This window comes from Lepidochelys kempii, chromosome 4 (assembly GCF_965140265.1).
Source record: "Lepidochelys kempii isolate rLepKem1 chromosome 4, rLepKem1.hap2, whole genome shotgun sequence".
NCBI lineage: Eukaryota > Metazoa > Chordata > Testudines > Cheloniidae > Lepidochelys > Lepidochelys kempii.
Genome location: NC_133259.1, coordinates 69,289,012 through 69,312,137, shown reverse-complemented (window position 1 = coordinate 69,312,137; position 23,126 = coordinate 69,289,012). Strand labels below are relative to the sequence as shown.

Genomic DNA, 23,126 nt, shown 5'->3' with positions numbered 1-23,126 from the left:
CTAAAGAAGTTTATGTTACATCTTTTTATGTAACAAAAGATGAACTACTACATCAAAGGACCTCATACTGTTACAACTAGTTACTGTTCTATCATTGCTAAACTGACAAATGGGAAAAACAATCACTCTTTGGAGGTTTTCAAAAGGTTTTCAAAGGTTTCCTGTAAAACTAGGCCAACCAGAAACTGATGGCAGAACCTGAGAACTCAGGCAATGTTCTGCAACCTTTTAATATCTATTTCAGTAGTGCTTAATAATGTCAACATTATTTCAATTTTAATTCTTATATTAACATAATCCATCACAGATACATACATTCATTCTTGGCTTCCCTTTTGCCCAGGATTATAAGGCAACAGGACCTTTTATATTAGCCTTAAATTTCCATTATGATACAAAGTCTTCAGACCCTACCTCTGGAATCCCAGAGCCACAGGCATAGGGAGCAAACACCTTCACCAGAGAAACTGCTAGGAAGGCAAAGCTCAAGGCCCAGAAAATGTACATGATGTAGTTCATAATGTATGATCCTGGACCCTAAAAGTAAACAAATAAAAAAAAAACACAATATAATTTGATTAATATATAAACTAAATGTATTAGACATTTCTAAACAATAGCGATCTGGAAATACTCCAGAAGAGGTAAGCGGAATGTCCGGGTTCCAGTAACACAGACACAGGTAACTAACCGCTTTCATGTTCTCTCCACAGGTATCGTTGCGGAGAGTGAACCAGATGATATGTCTGGGGCGAGAAAGCAGAAGGAGACTCCGCTGGTTGGAAGGCATGAGATGCGCTGTCCTGAGGTTGGGGGTTCCACGACCACCACTCCCAAGAGGAGAAGGCGGGTGGTGGTGGTCGGGGACTCTCTCCTCCGGGGGACTGAGTCATCTATCTGCCGCCCTGACCGGGAAAACCGAGAAGTCTGCTGCTTGCCAGGGGCTAAGATTCGCGATGTGACGGAGAGACTGCCGAGACTCATCAAGCCCTCGGATCGCTACCCCTTCCTGCTTCTCCACGTGGGCACCAATGATACTGCCAAGAATGACCTTGAGCGGATCACTGCGGACTATGTGGCTCTAGGAAGAAGGATAAAGGAGTTGGAGGCGCAAGTGGTGTTCTCGTCCATCCTCCCCGTGGAAGGAAAAGGCCTAGGTAGGGAGCGTCGAATCGTGGAAGTCAACGAATGGCTACGCAGGTGGTGTCGGAGAGAAGGCTTTGGTTTCTTTGACCATGGGATGGTGTTCCATGAAGGAGGAGTGCTGGGCAGAGACGGGCTCCATCTTACGAAAAGAGGGAAGAGCATCTTTGCCAGCAGGCTGGCTAACCTAGTGAGGAGGGCTTTAAACTAGGTTCACCGGGGGAAGGAGACCAAAGCCCTGAGGTAAGTGGGAAAGCGGGATACCGGGAGGAAGCACAGGCAGGAATGTCTGTGAGGGGAGGGCTCCTGCCTCATACTGGGAATGAGGGGCGATCAACAGGTTATCTCAAGTGCTTATATACAAATGCACAAAGCCTTGGAAACAAGCAGGGAGAACTGGAGGTCCTGGTGATGTCAAGGAACTATGACGTGATCGGAATAACAGAGACTTGGTGGGATAACTCACATGACTGGAGTACTGTCATGGATGGTTATAAACTGTTCAGGAAGGACAGGCAGGGCAGAAAAGGTGGGGGAGTAGCACTGTATGTAAGGGAGCAGTATGACTGCTCAGAGCTCCGGTACGAAACTGCAGAAAAACCTGAGTGTCTCTGGATTAAGTTTAGAAGTGTGTGCAACAAGAGTGATGTAGTGGTGGGAGTCTGCTATAGACCACCGGACCAGGGGGATGAGGTGGATGAGGCTTTCTTCCGGCAGCTCACGGAAGCTACTAGATCGCATGCCCTGATTCTCATGGGTGACTTTAATTTTCCTGATATCTGCTGGGAGAGCAATACAGCGGTGCATAGACAATCCAGGAAGTTTTTGGAAAGCGTAGGGGACAATTTCCTGGCGCAAGTGCTAGAGGAGCCAACTAGGGGGGGCGCTTTTCTTGACCTGCTGCTCACAAACCGGGTAGAATTAGTGGGGGAAGCAAAAGTGGATGGGAATCTGGGAGGCAGTGACCATGAGTTGGTTGAGTTCAGGATCCTGACGCAGGGAAGAAAGGTAAGCAGCAGGATATGGACCCTGGACTTCAGGAAAGCAGACTTCGACTCCCTCAGGGAACGGATGGCCAGGATCCCCTGGGGGACTAACTTGAAGGGGAAAGGAGTCCAGGAGAGCTGGCTGTATTTCAAGGAATCCCTGTTGAGGTTACAGGGACAAACCATCCCGATGAGTCGAAAGAATAGTAAATATGGCAGGCGACCAGCTTGGCTTAATGGTGAAATCCTAGCGGATCTTAAACATAAAAAAGAAGCTTACAGGAAGTGGAAGGTTGGACATATGACCAGGGAAGAGTATAAAAATATTGCTCGGGCATGTAGGAATGATATCAGGAGGGCCAAATCGCACCTGGAGCTGCAGCTAGCCAGAGATGTCAAGAGTAACAAGAAGGGTTTCTTCAGGTATGTTGGCAACAAGAAGAAAGCCAAGGAATGTGTGGGCCCCTTACTGAATGAGGGAGGCAACCTAGTGACAGAGGATGTGGAAAAAGCTAATGTACTCAATGCTTTTTTTGCCTCTGTTTTCACTAACAAGGTCAGCTCCCAGACTGCTGCGCTGGGCATCACAAAATGCGGAAGAGATGGCCAGCCCTCTGTGGAGATAGAGGCGGTTAGGGACTATTTAGAAAAGCTGGACGTGCACAAGTCCATGGGGCCGGACAAGTTGCATCCGAGAGTGCTGAAGGAATTGGCGGCTGTGATTGCAGAGCCACTGGCCATTATCTTTGAAAACTCGTGGCGAACCGGGGAAGTCCCGGATGACTGGAAAAAGGCTAATGTAGTGCCAATCTTTAAAAAAGGGAAGAAGGAAGATCCTGGGAACTACAGGCCAGTCAGCCTCACCTCAGTCCCTGGAAAAATCATGGAGCAGGTCCTCAAAGAATCAATCCTGAAGCACTTGCATGAGAGGAAAGTGATCAGGAACAGCCAGCATGGATTCACCAAGGGAAGGTCATGCCTGACTAATCTAATCGCCTTTTATGATGAGATTACTGGTTCTGTGGATGAAGGGAAAGCAGTGGATGTATTGTTTCTTGACTTTAGCAAAGCTTTTGACACGGTCTCCCATAGTATTCTTGTCAGCAAGTTAAAGAAGTATTGGCTGGATGAATGCACTATAAGGTGGGTAGAAAGCTGGCTAGATTGTCGGGCTCAACGGGTAGTGATCAATGGCTCCATGTCTAGTTGGCAGCCGGTATCAAGTGGAGTGCCCCAAGGGTCGGTCCTGGGGCCGGTTTTATTCAATATCTTCATAAATGATCTGGAGGATGGTGTGGATTGCACTCTCAGCAAATTTGCGGATGATACTAAACTGGGAGGAGTGGTAGATACGCTGGAGGGGAGGGATAGGATACAGAAGGACCTAGACCAATTGGAAGATTGGGCCAAAAGGAATCTGATGAGGTTCAATAAGGATAAGTGCAGGGTCCTGCACTTAGGACGGAAGAACCCAATGCACAGCTACAGACTAGGGACCGAATGGCTAGGCAGCAGTTCTGCGGAAAAGGACCTAGGGGTGACAGTGGACGAGAAGCTGGATATGAGTCAGCAGTGTGCCCTTGTTGCCAAGAAGGCCAATGGCATTTTGGGATGTATAAGTAGGGGCATAGCGAGCAGATCGAGGGACGTGATCGTTCCCCTCTATTCGACATTGGTGAGGCCTCATCTGGAGTACTGTGTCCAGTTTTGGGCCCCACACTTCAAGAAGGATGTGGATAAATTGGAGAGAGTCCAGCGAAGGGCAACAAAAATGATTAGGGGACTGGAACACATGAGTTATGAGGAGAGGCTGAGGGAACTGGGGATGGTTAGTCTATGGAAGGGAAGAATGAGGGGGGATTTGATAGCTGCTTTCAACTACCTGAAAGGGGGTTCCAAAGAGGATGGCTCTAGACTGTTCTCAATGGTAGCAGATGACAGAACGAGGAGTAATGGTCTCAAGTTGCAGTGGGGGAGGTTTAGATTGGATATTAGGAAAAACTTTTTCACTAAGAGGGTGGTGAAACACTGGAATGCGTTACCTAGGGAGGTGGTAGAATCTCCTTCCTTAGAGGTTTTTAAGGTCAGGCTTGACAAAGCCCTGGCTGGGATGATTTAACTGGGAATTGGTCCTGCTTTGAGCAGGGGGTTGGACTAGATGACCTTCTGGGGTCCCTTCCAACCCTGATATTCTATGATTCTATGATACTCTTGCTGCAAAAAAAACTCTTACACATATATCCCCACAGTAACAAAAGCAAAATGTTACTACAGCAAGAAAATTATTAATTTTGTTTGAAACTCCCTGAAGTCATTACATTAAGCAAACTGTAGTAAAGCCTGAGCTATACAAGTTTTCGCTGTTATAAGAGTCTATATCAAAATCAAACTATGAGTGCAACAAATAAATCTAGAAGTCATAGCACAGGAGGATTTTGCAACTCAGATGATAAAATCTAATGAATACAGTGTATAAAAATCTATTTTTGTAAGGTGTATGCTGCTAGAAAAGATTAATAAAACCAACTTGTTTTTAGCTTTATTTAATACAAGTCTTATTTTTGTTTATTTTCAATAAAAAGAAAATACTGCTAAAAATTTAGCTTTTATATATACCCACAATCAGAAATACAGATTCTCATGCTCTCAGTTAGATGAGCCTTTTATTTCTTTATTAATAGGCATTTCTATTGTGCTTATCACTGTAGCATCCAAGCCGTTCACAAGTATTAATTAAGCATCATAACTTCCCAGTCAGTTGATTAAGTATTATCCCAATTTTACTGATAAACAAAATGAGACAGAGGGAGGTTGAGATCTCGATCCTGTAAGCTGCTCTGCACAAGAAGACTCCTACTCCCATGTGCAGCCCCACTGAAGAATCCTTGCATACAGCAGCTTGCAGGATTAGGGCATATGGCCCTGCTTAGACTAAAGAGATTTTGCTGGTACAGCTAGATCAGCAAAAAAGTCACCTAGTGCAGATACAGTTATACTGACATAAAAGTGATTTTGCCAATATAGCTTATTCTGGTTTGGTGAGTAAAATACTCTGTACTGGCAAAAGCACTTTTATGCCAGTATAACTACATTGGGGCTTTTGTCAGCACTATGCTGCAAACAAAAATCACAACTCTACCCAACACATAAAAACTTCAGTGTAGATCTGGCCTAAGTGATTTGCCCAAGTTTACACAGGGAGATTGTGACAGAGCCAATAAAAGATTCCCAGTTTAGTGCCTTACCTTAAGACCATTCTTCCTCCCCGTCTATTAATTCTCACCAAAACAACTAAACAATGCCTTCACTAAAGGGTTATACTTACTTCTGCTTGACCAATTATTAGTTCTGCCCATGTCTTCCACTGTGGACATTTGTCTCTTTCTTCAAATGTGGCCTCATTTGATCCCCAACAACACTGTTCATGGTTAAACCACAAAGCACTAAGGCAAATGCCTTCCTTTAAGTCAGTCATCCAATCAGCAGCAATGTCTATCAAACCTGCCAATGCCCCTGTTGAACAAACAGCTATGTATTAGCTTCTGGAAATTAAAAAAATTGAACAAAAACAGTGACATCCATTGATGTACCCTAAAAGAGCAGACAAACCTAAAGTAACAGACATGAGGAACAATGGAAATATAGAAAAGTTGTCATCAAATACCGTTAACTGAGTTTGTGTACGGATCCAGTTTCCAATGAGGATAAGCTAGCTTTGGTCTTTTGCTCTACAATCCAGTATCAGATAAATTACAAATACTCAGATTAAACAAATAATTTCTGATGATTTAAGGCACAGTTCAACAGTCCAAAAAGTTAAGGATATAAAGAGACAGATGGGACTGCTGTATTTTTATGATCAAATAAATATTTTTATCTTGTAAACTGAAGCATTTTGTATCTCAACTGAATCATAACAGCAACCATAAACAGCGGTAACATAATTCATTCTTATCTTACCAAAAATACATTAAAACACAAATGATACACCAAATAAAGCGAAGTATTTCAAACACACTGCTTGAAATAATCAACATGAAAAAACATAGCATGATCTTGGGAAGTGCTGAGTACCCACAATTCCCACTGAAGTTAATGAGAGATATAGATGGTCAGCACCTCTCAAGCTCAAGCCTTTAGAGCCAGGAATATCTGTTGCAAGTGCAAGTTGAAAATTCCAGTCAAAACAAGCTCTTGAAAAGCAGGCATTATCTAGTTTCAGGAAACTGCTTAAAAGAAAGTGTTAAAAAGGCAATTTTACAAAAGAAGGATGGCTTCTCACGTTAGCAGTTTAGTTAGAAGTTGCAGATGAACCCAACAGTTCACTCACTAATCTCTCGTAACAAAACTATTTTATTTTATTTTTAAAAATCCATAAAGTTCACAACTGGAAGTAGTGAATTTTGATCTGAAGTGGAAAAGAGCTTCAACCAGTGTCTCTAGAGAGACATAGACAGACCCACATGGGTAAAGCTGTTTTAGGGAAATACTAGTAATATTTACTAGCACTCTGGTCCTAATAAAGTCAACTGCAAAACTTTCACTGACTCCAGCAGGGCCAGATTTCATCCTATACGAAGATTCAAAACATACAAACATAAAATCAGTAAACATGGTTGGAATTAAAACTGCACACTGGTTGTTCAGGATAAGGATGGAGATTTGTGGGATGTAGGTGGTAGCTGAGATTGAGAAAAGGAACTGACAAGGAGCATAGACAGAGTGGAAAATACTTAAACTTCTAATTTGCTTGCTTTTTTAGGATTTATGTTGGTGCGATATCCAGTGCAGCAATTTTAACCACACCGTCAAGTTTTTTGTATAGATAATGACTTAATTTAGACTTTGTGGCATTTTTGACCCAAAAGATCCCAAATGCTTTATACTAATTATACACACACATGCATATGCGTATACACACACATTATATATTATGAAGATTACTCATTTACATGTGGATTATGCACACATACACGGTGATTATTACCATTACATTTGCCATGCCTCTCTGACCACCTCATCTACACTCTGCACACTAATTCAACCCTCCTGGGATTTATTCTCCTCCTGGAATTTATTCTAGTATTTATGTAAAACTTGTTAGGATAATTGGGCATGAAGGTGGTCATGGCTTCACATTCATAAGTACTGCAGCCTTTTCAAATTATGCTAATAAAAGCCTAATAAGTCGCATAGCATCTGAAGGTGACCACACATGGTCAGGAGGACTTTAGTTTTGTGTCTTATCCTAAAAATATATGAAAAACAAAAGATGAAATTGAGGCCAAAGGACAACAGAGTTTACTTGTTACAGCTAATATCTTGTATTAGGAACTTAGATTTCATTCATGGATGTCAATCAGAAATGTTAGTTAGACTAGTCACAACTGAATGCAGCTCATGGCCTATGAGAGTGGATCTATCAAAACTGGAAAGTTCTAATGGCTACTCATTGGTCTATCTGAAATGTGCTGATGGAGTCAATCAAGTTCCTAGTGAGACATGCATCCATAGCAGAAATCCCACCATCATAGGGTACATCTACACAGCAAAAAAATAATTAAATCCCAGTGGCAGCAAGTCTCAGAGCCCAGGTCAACTGACTAGGGTTCACGCTGTGCGGCTAAAAATAGCAGTGTAGCTGTTCAGGCTTGGGCTGGAGACTGAAACCCAGTGAGGGTCTTGGAGCAACCAGAGTGGGAATGTCTACACTATTATTTTTAGCCATGCAGTTCAAGCCCCATGCGCCCACATCACTTGACTTGGCTATGAGGCTCATTGCCACGTTTTTTTTTTGTTTGTTTTTTGCTATACAGGTGAACCCATTGTGAATACTGACACTTTGTTGGGAATCTCAAGGAAGGGAGCTAGAACTGAATGGAAAGGAATAATGAACTACCACATCACCTCAAAAAGTAAGGCTCTTCCAGGCCAGGACTGAGGTATGTAGTTCACTGTGAAGAATTTTTACCCTGGATGAAATCCTGAACCCACTGAAATCAATGAGAAAACCCCCCCACTCACTTCACTGCGCCCAGGATTACCTGCTGTGTGGACATAAACGGTCTCTAAATCTCTTAAAGCCTATCATTCTGGAACTTTTCACAAGACTTATATTACTTACTTGATTTTTAACCTTGCTCCACTAAAATGAGATTACACTATTAGCCTGATCCTGTTCAACTGTTATATGAAAATATTTTCACCTCATTTATGCATTTACAATAATGGGGTTCTGGACAGATATCAGAACAATATAACGGTAATTGTTAGTACAGGGACACATAAGACACATGTACTATGGAAACTCATGAATGATCAAGAAAAGTTTGGAAAAGTTATGAAATTGTATTCTATTGTCTTTACCTGATGCCAAACCAGTTAGTGTGACTACTAGCCATCCTGACCATGCATCATACAAACTTTTTGTCATCTCCCAGGCTGATTCTTTCTTCTTGCTGTTAATCTGCAAATAGAAATCATCAGGTCTGTATCATTTTCTTCCCCTGTTCTTGTGGGATTTTCACATTACAAAACGAGTGAGAAAATTGTGTAACAAACAGAAAATATAATTGTAAAAGCACAAAAATGTAACAGCCGTAAAATTATTGCTATATTTTTAAACAGATTTCAAATTAACAAGATTTCTTTAAAATAAAAGAAACAGCATACATTTTGGCACTCTCATAATAGACATTCAAAGTGTCCTTTAAATGTCTCTATAAAACTAGTCTTCACAAGTTTCCCCCCACTCCCCTTCTAAACACTGTGGCTACAAAGGCTTATACAATTTACAGTAGCTATATGAATTCCACAGTTGTTCAGTGACTATAAACTCAGTACCCTCTGCTCTAGCTTCTCAAGTCCCGACCACTGAAGCTAAAGAAACAACTTTTAGTTATCAGTAATATTAGTTTCAATCCTCTAGACTGGGGTGGGCAAACTATGGCAAACGACAGCCCCCCATAGTGCCACAGGCCCCGTGCTGCTCTCAGAAGTGGCCGGCACCACGTCCTTGCAGCCGGGGGGGGGGGGGGGGGGGAGGGGGAGGAGGGCAGGGCAGAGGGCTCCGTGCATTGCCCTTGCCTCCAGGCACCGCCCCCCAGCTCCCATTGGCCAGAAACGGGGAACTGTGGCCAATGGGAGCTTTGGGGGAGGTACCTGGAGGCGCAGCAAGGGCAGTGCATGGAGCCCTGTGTGCCCCCACAGCGGCCGCGCAGGGACGTGGTGCCGGACGCTTCCCGGAGTGGCGTGGCATGGGGCCAGGGCAGGCAGGGAGTCTGCCCTGGCCCCGGTGAGTGCTGCGGCCAACCTGGAGCTGCTTTAAGTAAGCAGCGCCAGACCGGAGCCCACCCCCCACAACTCCCTCCCTGCACCTTGCACCCCAACTCCCTGCCCTGAGCCCCCTGCCCCCCCCGTGCACCCTAACCCCCTGCCCCACCTCACACCCCTCCTGCACCCCAGCTCCCTGCCTTGAGACCCCTGTTGCACCCCACACTGCTCCTGCGCCCCAACCCCCTGCCCTGAGCTCCCTCCCGCAGTCCGCACCCCTCCTGCACTCCGCACCCAGACCCCTCCTCTGCCTCAATCTTTCTCTGAGCCCGTTCCTGCACACCGAACCCCCTCCCACACACTGCACTCCCTCCTGCACCCCCTCTCGCACCCCAACGCCCTGCCCGCGCCCTACATACAATTTCCCCACCCAGATGTGGCCCTCGGCCCAAAAAGTTAGCCCACCGCTGCTCTAGACCAACTACTACTGTGTGATCATCTTGCCTGCAGTTGAGCAGGTCTGGCATTCCATCGAATGGCACATACTCACCAGTACATCTTCAGTAAAAAGATGAAGCTGTGTTAACTATCACTTATTTACAACTAAGTTATGGAACAAAGAATTATTTAAAAATCAAAAATGCTTCACAGAAACAGATAACCCCACGCAACTCACATGATTAGATTGCACACATGTTCTCAGATCCATTGCACACAGACCTGTTTATCTGAGAGGGGCACTAAATGCTACAGTTATGGTTTGGTTGGGGTTTTTTAAAGTAATGTAGGATTTGCAGAAGTGGATCATTTCAGTCTACACAGTCTATCTTGTTTCCAAAACCAACAAATATGTGGTGCTTCAGAGAAAGGACTAGCCGACTGTTCAGTATTGAACACAGAAGGAATTTCTTCCTGACTCCTCCAAGCAGACAGGTTAGCAGACTGATGTTTGCGATTTAGTTACCCTTAGTTTTTAACTATTTCTTTAGATCAATTTAAAAAAAAAAAAAAAAGATTTCACATCTTCAAAATGCTTCCTTTTACAGGTACATTAATGGGAGTCTCTCAAAAGCACGACAATGACCTTTAAAACAGCTTACTTTCTTTTAAAGGATATAGTTTTGCCCTATTTAGAATAAACTGAGATCCCAATTCATGAAAACATCTGTATGCAGCAAAAAACTTAAGTCCCAGGGTCTATGTAGGTGCTTATGTGCTTTCCTGATTAGGAGCCTGAAGGGTTAAGATTTTCAGAAGAGCCCAGTATGAAAAGAGAGAAGATAGGTTTGTGGGATGGGGCAGATTTGGGAGTGGGATGTGGGAGAGAGACTTTCCATTTAAACTAAGGCCTGGTCTATGCAATTTTTGTATTGATAACTATTTTGGTTCAGTGTGAGATTTTATTTTAAAACAAAATAAGTATACCAGTATAGCAGTGCCTTATACAAGTATAGTTTATTTCCCTTAGTGAATGGGAAGGAGCTATACTAGTACAAAAGTGTATACTGGTACAAATGCATCCACATTTGGCGGCTGAAGGAGGGGTTGTTGTGGACATGGCCTCTGTTTTCAATGCCTTAAATTACTGTTTGCATTCCTAAACTATAATGCTCTCTCATTGACTGAGACTCCAATCCAGCAATACATGTAAGCACGTGGGTGAGATTTAAGCATGTGACTGAAGCCAATGGAACTATTCACATGTTTAAAGTTATGCACATGGTTATGTGTTGCTGGATCAGACCTTAATCCAAATACACAACATTAAGTTATTTCTAATTATTGTTATTGATCTCAAGTACCCGTCTGTGCCTTTCTCTGTCTTTGCACTTCTCTCGCACCCAGTCAATGGTGTGGAAGTCATCGTATGTTCCAACTCCAGGAATGGGTTCATCCAAGAGGTCCAGTAAGTGTGTTGAACTATTAATGCTTCCTCCATTTGTCATTGTATAATGAGTTCCTGTGGCAGAGAAAAGATGAGAAATTATTACACTCTGCAATAGAATAATTGTTTGTACAAACCTTTCCCTGTAAGTGCTTTAATTTTCAAAAAATGTATGTATATACAATCTCCATTTGGAAAATTTCTATATATTAAAGGTTTTTGATTGTAGGGGGAGGTTATTTTTTTTTTTCCAAATCACCACCATCTTTCTAGACATTTTTTCAAATTAGTAGCTTGTTCAAATGTGTTAGTGTAAAAGACTAAGGAAACAGAAAATAACCAATAACTCCAGTAAGAATTCAGCTGGTTTATCATTTCAATTTATTTGTGCTGAAACAGCACCCAAGGCTCTAGCTCCAAATCAAGCCTCACTGTGCTAGGAACAGTATGAACACATAGTATGAGACAGTGTCTGTGCCAAAAGCGCTATAGTTGGCCTTAGCCAAAAGACCACAAAAGTTTATTATTTTAAATGTGCACATTATACATCATTATCTTAAGCAGGTAAAAAAGGACAGCTGTTGGAATATTCAGTATTTACTGAATTTTCTCCTCCAACTGTCTTTGCTTAGGCCCATGGCTGTTACTGTCAGTATTTTATTTCTAGTGTTCAGCTGCAATCTGAATTTTAGCAGTGCTGACTTAGTATTTCCATTGGTTAAATATTCATCAACACAGTCTGCAAGCTACTTGATTACTCTCTGTGTGGATTCTTGAGCAAGTTCGGTAGCATACTGTGAAAAATGAGCAGCTCTCATTATTGTTTTACTACACATAATGGACTAAATTTAAGAAAACTTGACTGTAAAAAACAAAAACAAAAACAAAACAAAAAATCACAAAAACTGGCAGAGGTGAGGTGTGTTGTCTAAAACTACTTTAAACTCATTGTTGAAACTAACTAGATTTCAAGTAGATGATGTCCCTTTAAGATTACCATTATTACTTGCCTAGTTCCTTGATTACAAATGTCTTACAGCCGATGGTTATTGTAAAACAAGCATAAGCAGCAATAAAAGTGATTAAAACAGAGAGCTGACCTAGCAGCTACATAGCAACACAGGACCCAGAAAGCAGTGTATCCAAGTTTGAGTGCCCCATGCCTGGTCCTTACTCCCCAGTCAGGCAGAGGCTGGGAGTGCTGTCTAAAGAGCCAGTCTCATACCACTCCTTCACTCTGCTCCTTTGTAGCTGGCACATTTGGCAGCACCAGCATTCTCCCAAGACAGATGCTTCCAATGAATAGATTGAAGGAGCACAGGAGGAGCGTGGAAAAAATAAATCAACCTTTTCTCAAATACATAACACTGACTATATAAGGGAATAGCAATCACAGCAGCAATTATTTTTTCGCTCTTGACCTGTGAATTATGCTTTGCATAATTTGCACAATCTTAATGTGGAGGTTAAACATAGGATCCACTGTGCCAGTGTATCCTTTGGAAAGTTGCTCTGTCGTGTCACAGAATCATAGAATGTCAGGGTTGGAAGGGACCTCAGGAAATCATCTAGTCCAACCCTCTGCTCAAAGCAGGACCAATCCCCAATTTTTGCCCCAGATCCCTAAATGGCCCCCTCAAAGGCTGAACTCACAACCCTGGGTTTAGCAGGCCAATGCTCAAACCACTTCACAAAGCTAGTGAAGACATGCCCTTACCATGCAAACACTAATATTACCACCTTACAACATGGGACACACACATTGTAAGTGAGATTAATACATGTAGCAATTTACAAGCATTCAATAATATCTAAACACTAAGCACATTTTTACAACTCTAAATACCCATTTTAACAGTGCTAACACTCAAAAGTGACATGGGCACTTAGGCTTCTAAACACCAAGGAAAGCCAATGAGACTTAGGCTCCCAAGTCAGATGTTGAAACATCTGGATACCTTAAAGGAGCAACACGTAAATACTTTTTAAAAAATCTGGGCCCACGTCTCTTTTGAAAATGGGACTTTGGCTTTTTTGAAAATTTTACCCTCTAGCCTTAACTGAAGTTGAGATTTCAAAAACTAGGAACCTAAAATTAGGCTCCAAAATCCATATTTACGGACATGATTGACTTTTAATAATGAAGAGCACTTCACAGTTCCCATTGACTACATTGGGAGGAGATGCATGCTTAGTACTTTTGAAAAATCACACAGGTGTCAAAATATGGATTTTGGAGCCTAATGTTAGCCTGCCACTTTTGAAAATCTCGGCCTAAGCCAATAAGCTGTCACAGCTATGGGTTTGGGACAACTACAGATTCTGTTCTAACAAATCACACGTCCTCTTGAGATAATTCACCAGTATGGCTCCTCTCCCTTGACACAAATGGATTCATTTGATTGAGATCAAAGGATGCTTTGCACATTTTCATTTGATATTTCTGGAGACTGAACTGTTAATTTTGCTAAGCACGCAGCACTGTTGTGACTTCACCAGAAACTACCATAAAACCGTCAAGTTACATTACTTAGGGCTTTGTTTTCAAACAGGTATTTGGTAACTGTTTTCCCTACCCCTCTTCTCAACATCGGCATTTGAAGCATGGTCCCAAAAACTTCAACTCCCCATTGCACATGGCCTCAGTCACAACAGAACTTGGGTTACTCTCGCACCTCTGAGACCAGAGGTCACATCAAGACAGGTTCCACTGCTGATTACAGTGCATATCACTGAAGCAGAAGGAGGCACCAGTGGTCACTGGTAACTGACAGAGTGACTCATCATGAAGGTAAGAAGCAGGAATCAAGGTTAATAGTCATAAAAGCATAACACATCAGCAACCACCCATTCAGGACCTGTTCTCCACATAAGCAAAGTACAAGGGAGGGCTCTGATGAAAACAGGACTGGAAACCCAGGACTCCAGAGTTCTAAGCAAAAAAGTTTGTGTCTTTAGAGATCAGCAGATGGAAACTAAGATCCTGGTCTACAATGCAGTAGTCAGCCCCACTCTTCCTTGTGGGTGCGAGACCTGGGTGACATACTGAAGATATCTTAAGTGTCTGGAGTGGTACCAACCTCTATGCCTTAGGAAGAGTCTCCATATCAGGTGGGAATACCATTGCACCAGTGCCAATGTTCTCTCTGCTGCTAACATCACCAGTGTTGAGGCGAAGATTATGAAACATCAACTTCATTGGGCTCGTCACTGAGTGCCGAAGGCTGATACTTGTCTTCCAAAACAAGTCCTATTTTCTCAACTTAGTCATGGTAAGAGGACTCGTGGGGGACATAGGAAACACTACAAGGACACCCTGAAAGTCTGTCTTAAGAAGGGAGGCATTGACTCCACAAATTGGGAAGAGCTGGCTGGCAATAAACTGCAATGGTGTTGCATCATACATCAAGACTCAGCCTATTTCGAAGAGAATCGCCTTGCTCAAGAGGCTGAGAAATGGCAGAGGAGGCAGGAAAGGGTACAGCATCCTGGCCAGCAGCTGTGCTTTCTTTATGCAACCGCCTGTCACATATGTGGAAAAACCTGGAAAGCATGACTTGGACTTCTCAAGTCATTTTAAGTCTCACCAATGACTTTTTCCCCCGACAGACATCATCCTCATATCGAGGGATAGCCGACGATGACTATGCTTTGCAGTACTTGTTGCCTGAGAGGAAGTAAAAAAGGGAAAATGGGCCCAAATGGCAGTGATCTCTTATTGCATATTTATATTGTAGTAGTGCCTTACAGCAATCTATCACATGGATTGTGTGAGAGAAAACGCAAGCCAGAGCTAGCAGAACAGCTGCAGAAAGCAGTTCAAGACTAGCCTAGCCAGCGCCTCTCCTCTCCCTCTCTAGACCCAAAACTATGTAAGGAAACCTCACCTCTGGGGGCATTAGAATCTATATGGAGTTACTCTTCCCCATTGTCATGTGACGTTTGAGAAAGAAGCTGCAAGGAGGAGCTGGTCAAAGATTGAGGGCTTCTCTGCACTTGAAAGTTACTTTGGATTGAATTTTGGGGGGATAAACTGCCTTGCCTCCACACAAGAGATTTTTTCCTCAAATTATCTGTCATTTCATTTCATATTGCAGTAAACGCGGCATTATCTGCCACTTTCCCAACCGGAAAGTTCTAGAAATCGGCATTTCTGATATCTCCCAATACAAATCTTCAGTAGGGCTGCCAGGTGTCCAGTTGCCCCTGCTGCTCCTAGGCAGAGGAACGGCCATGGGGGCTCGGTGTGCTGCCCCCACCCCAAGCGCTGGCTCTGCAGCTCCCACTGGCCCTAGGAGCTGAGGGACACGTCGCTGCTTGTGGGGAGCTGCCCAAGGTGAGCACTGCCCAGAGCTGGCATCCCAAAACCCCTCCTGCGGCCCAACCCCCAGCCCTGAGCCCCCTCCCACACCCAAACTCCCTCCCTCCATTGGTCAGTATAACTCTTAGTTAACCAGAATTTTTGACTAACCAGCACCCCCAATCCCCCCAACATGCCGGATAACAAAGGTTTTACTGTAATTAATCCACTTTAGAAGCAGATTTACTCAAATATGGAATGAGTTACCCCACAATAAGTTGTGTGTGACCGCATCCCCATTTTGAACCAATTGTTTTGCTTCTGGCAGTCCTCCCACTGCTATCCCACACGGCACTGCTGCTCTCCTGGACTGGAGTGTCTGTTCACTTACATGCCCTTGTGCTCTAATTCTCTAGGGTAATCTTCACTGGATGTCTTCTCCCTGATTAAACGCTGGAGTACAGCCAGATGTACCCCATTGTGATTCTAGCTCATGGTGAGTTCACAAACCCAGAGTAAAATCACGATTATAGAAGCCATGCTCCATGTACAGATATGCACTTTCTTGGCCTTTGGGAAGAGGAGCAGGTCCAGTCCCATCTAAGAGCAGTCACCAGCATGCCAAGAGGTACGAGAGGATATCCAATCAAAGGCAGGAGAGAGGGCACTCCCAGGTGCAGTACAGTACCGCAACAAATGAAAGACACTCTAGCAGTTATAAAAATGCCAAGCACAATAACAAAACCTTGGGAGATATGCGCCTATTAGGAACTAGACTGGATTCTCGCAAGGGAGGCCACCACTGAATCCTGGTACATTCTGCACAGCAACAAATAAACCCAAGTAGGCCCTGAAAAGCATCGTGAATAGGTGGGGATTGCCATGGATAGCCAGGATCTCTTCAACTTGAAAAACCTCAGAGGCAGGCTCAGCACTGAAGACCAGGGAGAGCCCCAAACCCAGACAGAAAACAAGTTTGACAATGCCTGGGAGGGGACCTCTTCCTTTAAGTACTGTGTGTTTTAAACACCGTGTTTTGGGTACCATCATGGTGCCACTAAGTTGGGCAGATATGAGCTAGGAGCTTCTCTCCACTTGCTTGGCTTTTATCTGCCCACCCTCCCCCGGGGTGCTCAAAATAGAATCCACGCCAGAGAATTTAAGCTCCAAAGTGTTTATTTCTCTGAAACATTAAATCCCCCAAACATGTGCCCCACTACCACCACCTTCCTGTGCTGCTTAATGCTCCCTCTCACTCCTGGTCAACTGCCTTGTCCCTGCTCAAGATGGCCACACAGTGGGGGGTGGGTTAAAAAGAATCAAACACATTGCATGGCAAGCATGTTTACTGTAGCATCAGATACAGAATAAGAAAAGACAGTAAGAGAAGTACTTGAATTCACAATTTGACAAATGCTGTGAGCTTTTAGCTACCTTTACATTTTATGAGATAAATTGGGCAACAGCCATATTTCAAAATACATAGGATTGTAAGACATTCATGGTTATTTTTAATCACACTCTCAGCACTGTTAATCCCTTGAGTTCAGAACAATTATTCATGGCAGGCCAGGGCAAACCCATGAGAATAGAATTCCAAACCTGAAGAAAAAGCAACACAGAGGCTAGAATTGGGACAGTAGCTACTGTGCTATTTCTTTGCCCCTCTGGCACCTGATACATCGCTATCCCCATGGACAGGACCATTATCCGTGGCTGAATGCCTGACAAGTGTTTTGGGGATGAGAAAGAGGACACAAGAGGGCACGTTTAGTGGCCTTGTGGCTGCATCCCGGAGAAGAGAGAAGAATACAAAAGAGTGGAGGGATGGTTTCCTTCAACATGATACCAAGAAGAGAGAGAAGATGCTCTCACAGATTCTGGGGATGATGAACAGGCAGACATCTCTGCTTGAGAAAATGGTGACACTATGTTCATGGCCAAAAAGAAAAGGAGGACTTGTGGCACCTTCCTAGCCATGTCCTGCAGCCCCTTGAAAACACTGTATATACTGGAAGTACTTCGTCCTTTCCCCAGCTACAAGGAACTGACCTTTCCTCACTACTGCAGATCCCAAGACAAAGAACAGTGAAATTCCTGCAACTATATTGCTTGCCATGCCACATCCCAAGACATGGAGAACTGTTTCAGCCCCACCTTACACATTTGTGACCTCATCAGCACAATCATGTGTGCACTCAGCACTTGCGTGTCTTGCCACAATTCCATTGGTTTTAAATTTACACTGTATGATGATCAGTGAAATTCTTTATTATTTACAACTCAGTTGAAAGAGTAATAAAATCCTTGCACAAAGCATAATTAAATTCTTACCCAAGGAACAACAAAATCAACCTAACCTTAAAGTAGGAACACAATGCATCCTTGACCTTGTGTCCGTGACCAATGGCAACCTTTAGCAATCTATTTGGCTGTTCAGAAAGTCTCACAACCTTTGCCTCCCACCCATCTATGAAGCTGTCTCCCTTTCTCTCATAGGTGCTTGCTGTGTTTTGCACATTTATCTTATGAGGCAGCTATTCCTCAGCAGCCTCCAGTCATGAGCTACCCCTACCTTCCCTTCAGTCTTCCAAATGTACACACCACTGTCATTCTGCAGCTAGTTAAACAGGTCCTTTTTTCTAACCAAGTGTCAGTAAAAGGCTTCACAGATCAGAGAAGCAGAGGATAAGATGAGTCTCCAGAACGACAATAGAAATCACAACACAATTTATATCCACAGTGGTCCTGAGAGCAAAAGTTCTATTTCTCATTGCAGAAAACAGGTTTGAGTTTCTAAAGATACTAGTACCACTGTCTTTTCCAGACCACCCCACATTAATATTAATGAACCTGCCATGGTGACCAGCCAGGCCTTGCAGCACTATGGAGAAATACCCTTTTCTGTTGATGAACGCTGAGGCCTTGTATAGGGGGCAAAGATATGCACATGGGTCCCACCAATGGTGCCAATACAATTTGGGAACCCCAACAATACAAATCCCTCAATAATCTCCTGTCCATTACCAAGCTTTATGATCAGGAGCAGCGGCACCCTCTTGATAGAAGCATAAACCTCCATGACAAAAACTCTGACAATTGATCTACCAAAACTGGTAGCAATCAGGTGTGTCAACCTCCTAGGCCGTGATTGCCATATGCTTCACCCTGTTGAGGGGAGCTCTTATGTAGGTTTTCTGGCCTTGCAGCTCCACGATGAGCTCTGCACAGCAGCCTGTTTTATAATCCTTCTTATATTGTATTTCCATTACACGTTTTTAATGCTTATTGTCTCACTTCCTCCTGAATATCTCCCCAGGGCTGTTTCATTCCCTCCTCAGGAGCTCAACTGTCATCCTCTGTTGTCCTTTCACAGCTCAGTACAGTTAAAAATTGCTATCAGGAGGTTTGGAAAGCATCCGTGGCCCATTTCTAGATTATGGAAATAGGTTATTTAAAAAAAAAAAAAAAAGAAAAAAAGGTCAGCTATTAAGTTTTCACTTATGGGATAAGCCCTCAGTGGAGATGCCAAGGTTCCTTCCCCACTCTGAACTCTAGGGTACAGATGTGGGGACCTGCATGAAAGATCCCCTAAGCGTATTCTTACTAGCTTAGGTTAAAAACTTCCCCAAGGTACAAACTTTTCCTTGTCCTTGAACACCACCAAGCGTTTTAAACAAAGAACAGGGAAAGAGACCACTTGGAGACGTCTTCCCCCAAAATATCCCCCTTCCCTCTACAAGCCCTACACTCCCTTTCCTGGGTAAGGCTTGATAATAATCCTCACCAATTGGTACAGGTGAACACAGACCCAAACCCTTAGATCTTAAGAACAATGAAAAATCAATCAGGTTCTTAAAAAGAAAAGAAAAGGTAAAAGAATCACCTCTGTAAAATCAGGATAGTAAATACCTTACAGGGTAATCAGATTCAAAACATAGAGAATCCCTCTAGGCAAAACCTTAAGTTACAAAAAGACACAAAAACAGGAATACACATTCCCTCCAGCACAGCTTACTTAAACAAAAGAAAATCAAATGCATTTTCTAGCTAGATTATTTACTAACTTTACAGGAGTTGGAAGGCTTGCATTCCTGATCTGTTCCTGGCAAAAGCATCACACAGACAGCCCAACCCCTTTGTTCTGCCCCCCGCTCCAGATTTGAAAGAATCTTGTCCCCTCATTGGCCATTTTGGGTCAGGGTGCCAGCAGGGTTACCTTAGCTTCTTAACCCTTTCACCTGTAAAGGATTTTGCCTCTGGCCAGGAGGGATTTTATAGCACTGTATACAGCAAGGTGGTTCTGGTGGGCTCCTGCCCATGAATGCCAGGGTGTGAAGGCTTCAGGGGAACTGCTGTCCAGTGTCTTGGGTTGGGGGGGAAGGGAGGGGGGGAGAGGACACAGCAGGTTCCTGCCCCCACATTCCATGACATGAAATCCCACAGAAGGCACCAATGCATTCTGTTTAAATTGATTTACAAGTATGAGCAGGCGGGGGAAAGGTTTGCACACATTTCAGTAAATATTATTTCAAGCAGAAGAAAAGTATTTTTATGACATACTTGCCACTCCCAATCGCCACACCACAAGCACAGCAACACTCCTTGCTTGCCATACTCTTTCTTGGCTCAGATAACAATGGTGGGCAGCAGGAGGCTAACACCTAGGACACATGCACTATTCTCTTTATAATCAATCAATGGAAACTACAGGTATCTATTTGTCTAGGTGTTTGTAACATTACCCATCACTGTTGCATCTGCACAGCTACCCAAACATGTCACTTATGTGCATCACTTACAGGTACTGAAAGATAGCCCTCTTATTACCCAATGAGGATCAGTAAAAAAACTACAGACAAAACTGAAGGCTGGTCTACACAGGAAAGTTAGGTGGACCCAGCAACATCGCTCATGGGTATGAAAAATTCATACTCCTGCGAGACATAACCCAACCCAAACTCCAGCACAGACAGCACTAGGTCAACTAAAGAATTCTTCTGTTGAAGAAGAAGAATTCTTCTTCTTCTTCTTCTAGCTACGGTCTCTTGGAAAGCTGGATTTACCACAGCAATGGATTTACCACACAGTGGAAGAAGCCACTGTAGTAAGTGTCTATGCTACAGCAGCACAGCGTTTCTAGAGTAGACATAACCTCAGGCAAGTGTGGCCTGTGGAGTAAACAAGGTCCAGGGAATTCAATAATGAAGCCCAAGGTCACCTCGTTTTTAAAACTTATGTATAACCTCTGATGATCACACATACCAGAATGACATGCTCCATCTCAGTCTGAGAATAAGGCACAACCTACTCTTAACTTATGCAAACTGGATGTATCGCTCAAACTGTCAATACATCCCTCAGCTGGACAAAGTTTGGACATATCTATACCTGTCACAGGCACAGTTAGACAGGAATGATACTAATAATGTTTAGCACTTATACATTAACAGATCTCAAGAACTTTCAAGAAGTGGATGTGTTGCATCCACATAGAGATGGGGAAACTAAAGGATGGACAATGTCACACAGTGAGTCAATGGTAGAGCAAGGAAAAGACCCCAGGTCTCTTAAGCAAAAGTCCAGTTACTGCACGCTATCTCTTATAGTAAGGACATGCTTTAAGAGCCTACCATACTACATCTGATGAAGTGAGCTCATGAAAGCTTATGTTCAAATAAATCTGTTAGTCTCTAAGGTGCCACAAGTACTCCTTTTCTTTTTGCAGATACAGACTAACACGGCTGCTACTCTGAAACCTACCATACTACAGTTATCACTGCTCAGCCATCCCTATTTTCCAGGGACAATCTCTAATGGGAGTACTCTGTCCTGCAAAATGGCTAGTTACTACTGTTCCAGCTGTTAGCACTGGGTGGTCAAGAATGCTGGCCCTCTCCTAGTGAAAAAGGAAAATATTTCAACTGCGTGACTGGCCGGTCATTGAAAATCAAGCTAGTAAGTCTACACTGGAGGTGGGGATTAGCCTACCTCCCTAACATCATCATCAAAACCTGCTGAGTGCTAAAATCAGAAGGAAGAGGGGCTTTTCAGAGGCAGTATACTAACCCCTGGCCTTACTTCACCTCTGTCACTTGCTGACAAGGGACACAGAGGGGGGGGGGGGTCTCCTGAAGTGCAGTGCACATGGTTCTGGGTCATTTAAAGTAGAAACAAAGTCCACAAAAAACAGCTATACATTTGTGCCCATATATATGTGTATTTCTATACCAATCCAACGAGATAGTGTTAAGCTTCTGATTAAACCAGACAAAAGTTTATTTAAAATTTTTATCTGTCTTCTGTCAAAGAAATAGCAGTAATGAAGCGCTTAAAAACAAAATCTTTGTGGTGTGTACATAGGTTGTCATTCTACTTGAGAAAGAGTACCTAGTAAGCCTGATTCCCTGGGACAAGGCTTGGAGAACAGGAAAAGCCAGAAGTACACAGCAGTGTGTGACAAACACCCATACCCACCAGAACAAAACAAAAACAAAAAACCTAGAGTAAAAAAAAAAAAAAAATTCAAGAGTAGTAGGACTAAAAAGAGGGATGAATGGCAGCATAACAAACCAAAAGCCTTTTGGAAAATCACTTCCTCTGTCTACAAGACTGCAACTACACACCCAGAGGCTGTGCCCTCCATTTACTTCCAGTGAGTCCATACAACCTACTTCTATGGGGTACCTGTAGGTGAACATAAGGAGGTGAGGAAAGAAGGAGTCAATACTGGAAAGGTTAGTCAAAAAAGCTGCTGTACATGGTAGAGCACAAAAATGTAAATCAGGATTATTCAGTGTTTGATATTTAGGTGAGGGAAAACACTCGCTTATTCTGCCATTTTGATGCACTAGAAAAGAATTGTTTGTTTTATTTTTCAAACATGGGGGGAAATGTTTATCTGAAGGGTAAATACATGATTAGGAAGGAAATAACAACTTAATACTGTTCATCTAGTTCTCACACTGTGCTCAGCATCTCACGCACACATATGAGAAGCCATATATGGGTCACCAACCTGAAAGGTTCATGGTCTAAATAGACACCATGCAGACTATGGATTGGGAAAAACAAAGAAAGATGTAAATAGTATGGTAAAGATTTCACAGATACATATATTCCAAGGCCAGAAAGGATCACTGTGATCATCTGCTCTTCCCGCCAATATAACACCACCCATGGAACTTCCCCAGAATAATTCCTACAGCGTATCTTTTAGAAACACATCCAATAAATTTAAAAATTGTCAGTGATGGGGAACCAACAATGACCAAGTTTCAAAGCATCACATGCAAGATACGTATAGCCTACTACACAGTACTTATTTATTAACCTTCTTGCAGGGCCAAAGGCAGGATCCAACAGAGGAGATCTACAAGTGAGCTTATGGCAGTCATGACATTTGGCTACATATCCAGGCCAGATATACCTTCTGAGTCTGGGGATACCTATTATAAACTGCCAAACATAAAACATTACCAATCACACAGGGCAAAGCATCCAGATAAACCGTAACTAGACACTAAAAGAATTCTGGCTA

The 23,126-nt window shown here is 43.1% G+C and overlaps 1 protein-coding gene across 6 annotated transcripts in view; it reads right to left on the bottom strand.

Moving 5' to 3' along the window:
- Positions 1-23,126, bottom strand: part of CLCN3 (chloride voltage-gated channel 3) — a 133,975-nt gene that overhangs the window by 31,272 nt on the left and 79,577 nt on the right. For 5 of the 6 annotated variants that reach the window (XR_012158626.1, XM_073341613.1, XM_073341609.1 and 2 more), the window contains 4 exons: positions 11,204-11,361; positions 8,496-8,595; positions 5,455-5,642; positions 415-537 (listed from right to left, as the gene is read on the bottom strand). Coding sequence is in view for 5 of the 6 variants with exons in the window: in XM_073341613.1 (XP_073197714.1) it covers positions 415-537; positions 5,455-5,642; positions 8,496-8,595; positions 11,204-11,361 (569 nt within the window). In the remaining variant the exon portion in view is untranslated. Of the gene's footprint in view, positions 1-414; positions 538-5,454; positions 5,643-8,495; positions 8,596-11,203; positions 11,362-14,366; positions 14,537-23,126 lie in introns of those variants that run through there. The other variant, XM_073341611.1, reaches the window with a different exon arrangement.